We start from the raw sequence: 10,982 nt of genomic DNA, 5'->3' as shown, positions 1-10,982 counted from the left end.
TCTGAGAATGACCCATATATATATTGACCGGTGTCACGAACTGAAAACTCTGCCTAAACAATCCTTCTCATTGCGGTCAATGCGCATGCGCTAACATGGGGAGATTGATCAGGTCGTGAACAACCTAACACTAACCCTTACCCTTACCATAATCCTAACCCTAATCCTAACCCTAACCCATGGTTCGTTCGGTCAAAGGGTTGCATTTTTTAAGTCCAAGATTGGCGCATGCGCATTGACCGCAATGAGAAGGATTGTTCAGCAGAGGTTTCAGTACGTGACACCGGCCTGAACATTTGTTCCCACCCTCGTTATTTGCAGTGACGGTATCAGTTGTACAGTCAGGTTTTCGTGTTCTCTGTGCAGCAAACGGATAACTTTACGGTGTTGTTCTTCCCGTAATCTTGCTTCTTCTGCGACATGGTTGGGAGAAAGAAAATAGTCTTCTTCGTCGCCATCGTCATCTCCATCGCGCTCACTTCTTTCTTCATCTTTCAAACACAGATTGGGTAAGTGACAACACGAGGGAGTGGCTTGGGTTTTGTCCACTAGAGGTCCATTGACTGACTCAGCCATGAATCAATCAGTCATTTTGCAAACCAATAAGTCAAGAAAAAAAACTTTTCTTCCACCACGGGACTAAGAAAACAAAACTGAATGTCCCCCATCCAATGATGTTGGTTGCATTGTTTTTCTTTTTCGCCAAAATAAGACGAGCTGACTGACTCTGCTGCATGTCTATTGGTCAACTGACAGATTGAGACCCATGTGTGTCGGTCTTCCGAATGTAACATGGCAAAAGACAGATGACCAACGCCCAAGCCAATCCCTGTGAGAAAAACTCAGGTTTGGAGAGAGAGATACATGTATATATATATATATATATAAAACATCAGAAATTGTGAAAGAAACAATTGAAAGTCAGCAGAGACTTTCTTCCGAGATTTGTTTAAATCTCTTAGCAGAGATAGAGAGAGAAATAAGTTTCCCTTCACAGACAGCCTATTGGGAGCATCAGACCCTCCTCAAGGGGGACCGAGATTTACAGAGCAAAGTCCCTTTGTGGGGGACGTATCGCAAGGTAATCTAGTCCTGAGGAGGACCATTGTATTTGTACCTAGACCAGACACGTGTTTCGACACTATTGTGTCTCATCAGTGGTCAGGTGGTACTGATGGCGAGAGTTGTCAACCCATGGTATCCAACTAAGAAGCAAACCATTCTCTGAATGGTAGCTTCTGTTGGCATGGGAGACTACCCTCATCTGACAACCCCAAGAGGATATCTGTGAAGGGAAACACTTTGATTTAAGGCCAAAGTGTAGAATTGATATTTATTAAGAAAGAATTTAGAAATTTAGACAAGTTTTAACCAAGAAATTAGGTTAAAACAAGGGAAATTTGAAAAAGCCTAAAGGGAGGTAACTCTGTACCAGCCTGCAGATCCAGAAATGGATACGCGAACAAGTTAGATCTAATTTTGAAAAGGTTAAACAGGAAAAGCGGTCAACTTTTCACTGCTGTTCAACACAGGACTTGGTAAAGAAGAAGTTTTCTGCTTTATTTATTAAAGTTTTCTGCTTTATATATATATATATAGTGTGAGTGTGTGTGTGTGTGTGTGTGTGTGTGTGTGTGTGTGTGTGTGTGTGTGTATGTGTGGGTGTGTATGTGTGTGTACACAAATCCAACAAGTCGCGTAAGGCGAAAATACAATATTTAGTCAAGTAGCTGTCGAGCTCACAGAATGAAACTGAACGCAACGCAACGCAGCAAGACCGTATACTCGTAGCATCGTCACTCCACCGCCCGTGGCAAAGGCAGTGCCCGTGGAATTGACAAGAAGAGCGGGATATTCGTTGCGCTGAGAAGGATAGCACGCTTTTCTGTACCTCTCTTCGTTTTAACTTTCTGAGCGTGTTTTTAATCCAAACATATCATATCTATATATTTTTGGAATCAGGAACCGACAAGGAATAAGATGAAAGTGTTTTTAAATTGATTTCGAAAAAAACCTTTTGATAATAATTTTTATATATTTAATTTTCAGAGCTTGTTTTTAATCCGAATATAACATATTTATATGTTTTTGGAATCAGCAAATGATGGAGAATAAGATAAACGTAAATTTGGATCGTTTTATAAATTTTTATTTTTTTTTACAATTTTCAGATTTTTAATGACCAAAGTCATTAATTAATTTTTAAGCCACCAAGCTGAAATGCAATACCGAAGTCCGGGCTTTGTCGAAGATTAATTGACCAAAATTTCAACCAATTTGGTTGAAAAATGAGGGCGTGACAGTGCCGCCTCAACTTTCACGAAAAGCCGGATATGACGTCATCAAAGACATTTATCCAAAAAATGAAAAAAACGTTCGGGGATTTCATACCCAGGAACTCTCATGTCAAATTTCATAAAGATCGGTCCAGTAGTTTAGTCTGAATCGCTCTACACACACACACACACACACACACACACAGACACACAGACACACGCACATACACCACGACCCTCGTTTCGATTCCCCCTCGATGTTAAAATATTTAGTCATAACTTGACTAAATATAAAAAGTGATAAACTGCTAACGGTCCAAAATTCTGAATAAAAACAACTACAACAACTAGAATGGTATGTTATTGGAACGCCTAATTTATGACAAAACAAAACGTTACACTTACATTCACAATAATCAAATTTAACTTGATTCATAGTCGAGAGACTGAGACTTGTATATATGGCAGTAAATAGCGCTATTGAAGAACGTTTTATTATTTAAGTTATTAAAACTTCACATGGTGCTTCGAAATTTAACTGCGCAAATCGAAAAATGTTGAAAATGAATCAGAATACAAAATGCATGTGATTGTTAAAGGCACAGTAACCCTCCCGACCATGCTTCCGGGCGTTTCTTTTTTCAAACTTTTCAAACTTCGAATTGTACTGATCTTGTCTTGATGAAAAAAGAATTCTTTTATGATTTAAGAATGTTTGTGTAACAAGCTGTCAATTTATCCAAGCGGAGCGCGGGCGAAGCCCGCGCGTAGCGAGGTAGTTTTTTTTTTCATCTCCCAGCACTGAAAATTTTTTTGCCAAGTGGTGTCTGTCTGTGAACATTGTTCTAGAATTCATCTTTTAGCACAATATTAGCGACACTGTTTGGACAATTCTATTAAAATTAGGCGTACAAACTGATTTTGTTTCGGGGAATCCTCTCAGAGGATCAGAATTTTCATATATCATCGGAAGCTGTTACAACGGGAAAATGTGAAACTTTTGTCACTTTTTAACATGGAATTTCATCTTTGAGCGTTTCAAGCGGACTTTAATAAAATAGTTATTTGCGAATTAAGCAGCGGAAGACACTCACCGGTTCAACATGTGTATGGTCATTAAACCTCAAAACATTTCAGTAAGTGGTTTAGACAAACACCTCCGACATGTGAGGGTGACTGGTTTGTAGCTGAAGAGTTTTTTTCTAAAGTGTGTTCTAAATACAAATGACGTACTGGTAATGATGTAATGAGTTGTTCTAATCTTGTTCTTGGAACTCTTGCTGTTCCAAGCTTGTTCTTAGCAAGTCTTGGTGACGAGAACAAAGACTATCAATGAAATCTTTAGAAATAACCTCTGACAACGACGACGATGACGACGACGACGACGATAACAACAACAACAACAAATGACATCGACGACGACGACGACAACAACAACAACAACAACAACAACAACAACAACAACAACAACAAAAACAACAACACGAGAACAACAACAATCACGACAACGAACATGACAACAACAACACCAACAACTACGACGACAACTACAACGACTAGGTTATGATGACATCACCAATGATTTAAAGGCCGTTAAAAAATCGTTAAATCCTATTTCTTCACTGATTCTTATGAAATTTTAAAGGTAGGTTTGTTGTCCCCAACTTATTTTCACTCCATACTTTTCCAGAAGAAAAACATAATTTTGGCAGTTAAAAACCGTTAAATTTCAATTCTTCACCGATATTTATGAAATTTTGTGGGTAGGTTCGTTGTCCCCAACTGATTTTCACTCTATACTTTTCCAGAAGAAAGACATAATTTTGGCAGTTAAAAAACGTTAAATTTCAATTCTTCACCTATCTTTATGAAATTTAGTGGGTGGGTCCGTTGTCCCAAACTGAATTTTAAGACATACTTTTCCAGACAAAAAACCTTATTTTTGGCAGTTAAAAACCGTTAAATCTCAATTCTTCATCGATATTTATGAAATTTTGTGGGTAGGTTCGTTGTCCCCAACTGATTTTCACTCCATACTTTTCCAGAAGAAAAACATAATTTTGGCAGTTAAAAACCGTTACATTTAAATTTTCACCTATCTTTATGAAATTTAGTGGGTGGGTCCGTTGTCCCAAACTGAATTTCAAGACAAACTATTCCAGTCAAAAAAACTTATTTTTGGCAGTTAAAAACCGTTAAGTCTCAATTCTACACCGATATTTATGACATTTTGTGGGTAGGTTTGTTGTCAGATTTGACATGATGGCAGAATTGAAAGTGTGAGATATCCTGATGTTTCACAATTTATGCTGCATAATTCAGCCCCATAGGCGCTTGAATTTTAGGTGGAGTTGGGTTTTTTTTCAGCCCAAACCAGTAACCCCCACATGGTTTTCATGTCCCTTTCTGAGAGACTTCAAGAAGTTTCAATTTGACGTCATGATTAGCCTGCCGCATTAGCAAGTATGAAAACACGTCATCGATGACACATTTTAAGACAGAGAGAGAGAGAGAGAGAGAGAGAGAGAGAGAGAGAGAGAGAGAGAGAGAGAGAGAGAATCATGTACACACAGATGGACGACTTCGCTTGGGGTATGTACTGCCCGGCAGTACACATCTACTTTATTATTTAGATTTTAAAAGTTAGGTCTAGCGCCAAAACGCACCACGGTCCGATTGTCTTGAAGACAATCCGCACAATTATTTGTTGGAAAATTGCTCGCTCTTTACGTAGGGCGCCTAGGATGTTCCCGTTTGGTGAGCGTTCAAATGGAAGGGTGTTTGTACTGTGTGTAAAAGCCTGACCGTATCTGTGATGGTTTACGGGAGGCGCACTGTGCCTTTAAGGCCTAAAAGTCTGAATCGTTTGACTCACCTGAGTAATATATATGTGAGTCTTGGTATTCATCCGTGTCCGACCGTAAAGAATACAGTTACTGTTCTCCGACATCTAGTGATCGACAAGAAGTTCTCCGACATCTAGGGAACAGCTCGAACGATTTTCCAACAATAAAAAGCCATATGCGCCTTTGTAAATCAAAAACAATCTTCAGTTAAAACTAATTAAATGAACAACTTACCGACCTGCGGTTTATACAGCCCCGAAGCTCCAAAACATGTACAGAACATGTACTAGCCAGGGAGCAAACTTTACTAGCCAAACCAACAATTTGTTTCAGCAACTTTGCTCGCATTTGGCGAGTAGATGAACATTTCTACTCCCCAGTTACATGTTTGTACTCGCCATGGCGAGTAAACTACTCGCCACTTTCAGGCCTGATTGTAATAGTGGTGTCTCCAAAAAAAAGGCTTGGTTTGTGCTTGCAGTCCCGTTATCAACAGACCGCCCAGCTTCTTTGCTTGGGATCCCTGCCGGCTGAAGACCGGCCTGCTGACTGACCCTCACCCGGTGTTTGAGCCCAACGAGGACTTCCTGGTGCCCTTCCTGAGGAAGAGAGGCCTTCCGGCGCAGAGAGGAGTGGGTGTCAGACGTGAGGGGCTCGACCCCTTGGAGGGGTACCTGTTCCGCCAGCCACCCACCACTGACAGCCGCTGTCTACCCGAGGAGCTCAACTCCACGGTAATCGGATTTTTTCTCTTTTTTTTTCCATTTTAGTTTCTTCTCCATGTTCCTCTTCTTTTCTCTCTCTCCCCCCCCCTCCCACACACACACACATACACCGTTTTTACTCTGAAAGCCCATCTCTTTGCATTTCCAGGCAACTGGCTTTATGTCATTTCCTGCAAACTCAAAAACATTTTTTTTTTTATATATATTTCGTTTCCAGAATTAGAAAGCTAATCAAGAGAAATTTTCAAGGCTCGCTAAATCAAAATGCATGCCAGGATTTAGGGGCATCAAAAGTGTGTCTTTCAGTATTGGCAAAAGCAGCAAATCGCTTCTAGTCACTCTGTTAAGACTTTTGGCTGAGTTGGGTCTGAGAGTGGTGGTGGTGGTGGTGGTGGTGGGGGGGGGGGGGGGAGTTGATACGGGGGTGGGGGTTCTGGGTTCCAAAAGCCCCCACCTTCTTACCTTGGAAATGTAAAATTGTTTAAGGTGAACCTTCCCACCAAAACACACACCCACACACTCACACATATAAAGATACACACAAAACCCACAACATTTAAATACTAAATTTCAACAGCTTTGTCAGCCCTTCTACCCCTAGCTAATTTGGGAAAGTCTCGCCCTTAACACTGGGCCCAGCCCAGAAAAGTTTAGAGAACCGACGGTAAATTAATCCGAATTTAATGGAACTTTTTCCCTTTTACTGCGATACGCCTGAAATTGTTCTTTAAAAAGCAGGCCAAGAACGCAACACAGAATGAGATTAATAGTGGAAAATCGGTTTCGTAAGATGGTCTTCTCGAAAAATAATGATAAAAAAAGTAATGGGGTGATGGATGTGCCCTGTGCCCTCTCCTGTCTCTTGTAGGGGGAGAGTGGAATGGAACGCTGCTGTTCCGAATATGCCATTGCAAATACAGAGAGAAGGCTCAAATGACTCTCCTTCGCAACGCAACTGTACATGTTTTTGTTTGCCCGCAGGTCCACATCATCAACCCACATGACCGCTACATAGTGGGAGACACGGTCCAATTATTCGTTGACCTTTACACCGGATACGGAACACGGCGTCATTGGGGTGGTGATGACGTCAGGCTATGGCTGAAAAGTGCTAAGGGAAACTCTTCAATGGCTGTAAAGGTTACTGATCTTAACAACGGCAGTTACGTCGGATATGCTGTGCTAAAATGGCCCGGCATCACCTTGGTGAGGGTGTCCTTAGCCCACCCACAGGAATATCTAAGAGGCCTGGCAGAGATGCTGCACACTATTGGCAACCTTCGGTGGAGTGTCGATACCTTCAACAACACACAACGTACCAAAGAGGTAAGCGAGAGGAAAGAAAACTGCTTTTACCATCTCCATGTGTGTGACCAGCGATCATCTCTAGAATGCAATCGGCAAAGTTCGTAGCTCGGATTGCACTCATTCCAGCGCTACCGTGTACTGGGTTAGCGAGACACGAACGACAACTCTAATCAATAAGCATCCGTACACATCGGAAATTCCGTTTACGTTCGTAGCTACTCGGAAATAGCCTTCGGGATTGAAAGCCCGTAACTGACGTGTGAAAATTTTTTTCGCCCACCCCCGAAAAAAAATTCTTATAAGAAAGTGAATAAGGAAACAACGTTTTCTCTGGCTGCATCTTTGGACATATAGCTCAGAGAAAGAAACATGTGCTCAAAATGTGTAATGGATCTCACAAGCGAATTTTTTTCTAAGGGTGAGGGGGGGGGGGGGGGGAGGTCTCGGGAGCTTAGCGACCTCGATTTACACTCTTGAATTCTAAGAACACCCCCCTTACAAACTAATTGATCCACCCTGGTGTGTGTGTGTATATATATATATATATATATATATATATATATATAGAATGACGTCAAGAGCGAGAATGCATAGAAATTACGTCATGAGCAAGGGAGATCATCCTTTACTCTGTGTGTGTCTCCACCGCCTACATTCCAACAAGGAATTTTGAAAGCAGGGAGCACACTAGTATAGAGGTAATGGAAGAGGTGGGGGGAGGGGGTAAGAATTAGATCTAGAAAGAACTCTTCACAGACAGCCTACTGGAGAATCAAACCCTTTCGGAGCCGATTGCAACACTGAACAAGAATAACCCGAGGAGAGTTCTACAACCTCAAAGGATTGAGAAGTCACCGAAGTGCATTTAAGGGCATTCTCATAGAGTGCTGAACCTGAAAAGGTCCGTTTTTGTTTAGCCAAGACTGCTACCGGTTTCGAGCTGAGAAGCTCTCATCAGGCAGTCTCTTGGCATAAAACAGAGAAGAACTCTCAAACTTCTATGCAAAAGAGAAAACCACATTTCTGCGGTAGGCCCTCTGCATAGACGAGAATCTTTCTTTTTATATATGTGTGTGTGTGGTGTGCGATGTGCGATTCAGAGAAATCTACTGGACAGATCGTTATGAAACTTTGCACACAAATTTTCCGACCCCCAACCCTTCCCCCTGATTCAAATTTATGGATCACAAGTCTAGTGCTCTACCAACTGACATACAGGGTTCCCAAATTATTTTTTTTAATCATTTTTGTCAATCAAGATATGGGGGTGGGGTTGGTGCGGGAATAATTGTGAAGTTAACACTGAGGCAACAACTTATTTTGTTTACAGGTATTGTATCTGTATACAGTTAACTGTGTTCAAATTTAGTTATGATCTGTCGAGCGAATTTTTTTGAATAACGTTCTTACAACTAAATGAGTGATAATTGTATGTGTACGCCCTCGAGAAACCTCGATCATTTTCTGAAAATGCACGTTGATAAGTGCCGTATTATGATACAGTGATACTCTTCTTTCATTTATCTACACAAAGTAATGTTTCACTTATCATTTGTAGAGCTATAAAATATGTACGTCAGTTAGAATGACGTTAAAAATCGCAGTGTTTTTCGAAAAAAAAAACCCAGTAAAAAAATTATTTAAAAAAAGGTTATTAACGCAACCACTTTTTTATATTTAGTCAAGTTTTGACTATATGTTTTAACGTAGAGGGGGAATCGAGACGAGGGTCGTGGTGTATCATGTGTGTGTGTGTGTGTTTGTGTGTGTGTGTACAGCGATTCAGAGTAAACTACTGGACCGATCTGTATGAATTTTTACATGAGAGTTCCTGGGAATGATATCCCCGGGCCCCGGACGTTTTTTTCTTTTTTTCGATAAATGTCTTTGATGACGTCATATCCGGCTTTTTGTAAAAGTTGAGGCGGCACTGTCACACCCTCATTTTTCAATCACATTGATTGAAATTTTGGCCAAGCAATCTTCGACGAAGGCCGGGGTTTAGTATTGCATTTCAGCTTGGTGGCTTACAAATTAATTAAGGCCAAAAAAAAAAAATTGTCTGTTTCTGGTCACCCGACCGACCCTAAATTTCGGCGCCGACCCTAAACTTTTTTTTTTTCCAAACTCAAAAATGTTTGGTTTTTTTTTGGTGGTAAAGGACAGGGTGAGAAAATGAAGAACAAAAACGTGTGAAAACGAAAGTCCGCTGACGATTTGTAAATGTGTTGAGTGTCTTGTCTCTATGTATAGTGAATCCAGTCTCTTTGCGCGATTTTTAAAGTTAGTTTTATTGGTCTACATTTGGGGTGAAAAAAAAAAAAAAAAAAAAAAAAAAAAAAATCCCGACCTACCGACCCTATTTTTTTTAGCCATGTTACCAGAAACAGACAATTTTTTTTTTTTGGCCTAATGACTTTGGTCATTAAAAATCTGAAAATTGTAAAATAAAAATGTTTGTTTTATAAAACGATCCAAATTTACGTTCATCTTATTCTTCATCATTTCCTCATTCCAAAAACATATAAATATGTTACATTTGGATTAAAAATAAGCTCTGAAAATTAAAAATATAAAAATTATTATCAAAATTGTTTTTTCGAAATCAATTTAAAAACACTTTCATCTTATTCCTTGTCGGTTCCTGATTCCAAAAACATATAGATATGATATGTTTGGATTAAAAACACGCTCAGAAAGTTAAAACGAAGAGAGGTACAGTAAAGCGTGCTAAACAGGCTCGTCACTTTCACTAGCGTGGGACTACGTTCAGTTTCATTCTGTGAGTTCCACAGCTTGACTAAAAATAAATGTAGTAATTTCGCCTTACGCGACTTGTTTTCTTTGCACAGATGTGTCCACTGATATTGCATAGAGGAACCTGTGCACAAAATGTGTAATGTATTTGTCGAGCCATTTGAACACACAAGTAACCCCTTAAATCAAGATGTCCTCAAGCAGCTTGTGCCTGTTTGTAATTGCAGAAGACGCTATGTTCTCCATTGGCGCCCATTCCTGGCTTCGCCAAAATCTGCAACCTGACCTCACGCAATGGCGACCGCAGCTGGTTCTGCTCACATCCGGTGTCGGAGGGCCTCAACTGCAGCCACTGGAGCAAAACACGCAACATGCCGCCCTTGTCAGACACGGAATGGCCAATAACCAGCGTGGTTAGACCATTCATCGCTAAATTAAGAAAGTGAGTACTCGGTACGGTACGGTTAGACCATTCATCGCTAAATTCAGAAAGTGAGTATACGGTACGGTACAGTTAGCTAGACCATTCATCGCTAAATCAAGAAAGTGAGTATGGTACGCTAAATTAAGAAAGTGAGTACGCGGTACAGTACGGTTAGACCATTCATCGCTTAATTAAGAAAGTGAGTATGCGGTACGGTACGGTTAGACCATTCCTCGCTAAATTAAGAAAGTGAGTACGGTACGGTACGGTTAGATTAAGAAAGTGAGTACTGTACGGTACGGTTAGACAATTCATCGCTTTATTAAGAAAGTGAATATGGTACGGTACGGTTAGACCATTCATCGTTAAATTAAGAAAGTGAGTACGTGGTACGGTACGGTTAGACCATTCATCGCTAAATTAAGAAAGTGAGTACGGTACGGAACGGTTAGACCATTCATCGCGTAATTAAGAAAGTTAGTACGGTTACACCATTCATCGCGGTACGGTACGGTTAGACCATTCATCGCTAAATTAAAAAAGTGAGTACGGTTACACCATTCATCGCGGTACGGTACGGTTAGACCATTCATCGCTAAATTAAGAAAGTGAGTACAGTACGGCACGGTTAGACCAAACATCGCTA

General features: G+C 40.5%; 1 protein-coding gene across 1 annotated transcript; it reads left to right on the top strand.

Moving 5' to 3' along the window:
• The first annotated feature begins 244 nt into the window (after nt 1-244).
• LOC138948294 (NXPE family member 2-like) lies at nt 245-10,358 on the top strand. Its single transcript, XM_070319806.1, has 4 exons — nt 245-509; nt 5,604-5,856; nt 6,829-7,173; nt 10,140-10,358. Exons 1-4 carry the CDS (start codon nt 421-423, stop codon nt 10,356-10,358), a joined length of 906 nt encoding a protein of 301 aa, XP_070175907.1. The 5' UTR covers nt 245-420.
• Nucleotides 10,359-10,982: the final 624 nt, after the last annotated feature.

The sequence above is a fragment of the Littorina saxatilis genome, linkage group LG15 (genome assembly GCF_037325665.1).
Source record: "Littorina saxatilis isolate snail1 linkage group LG15, US_GU_Lsax_2.0, whole genome shotgun sequence".
Lineage (NCBI taxonomy): Eukaryota > Metazoa > Mollusca > Gastropoda > Littorinimorpha > Littorinidae > Littorina > Littorina saxatilis.
The sequence above is the reverse complement of the archived record's forward strand: the minus strand, read 5'-3'. Positions and strand labels throughout refer to the sequence as shown.

What these genes read in the sequence shown, in the direction of transcription:
- LOC138948294 (XM_070319806.1), top strand. Translation starts at nt 421, where the DNA reads ATGGTTGGGAGAAAGAAAATAGTCTTCTTCGTCGCCATCGTCATCTCC. An exon ending in ATCTTTCAAACACAGATTGG is followed by an intron (nt 510 to 5,603) that starts GTAAGTGACAAC and finishes TTGTGCTTGCAG; the next exon opens with TCCCGTTATCAACAGACCGC. An exon ending in ACACACAACGTACCAAAGAG is followed by an intron (nt 7,174 to 10,139) that starts GTAAGCGAGAGG and finishes TTGTAATTGCAG; the next exon opens with AAGACGCTATGTTCTCCATT.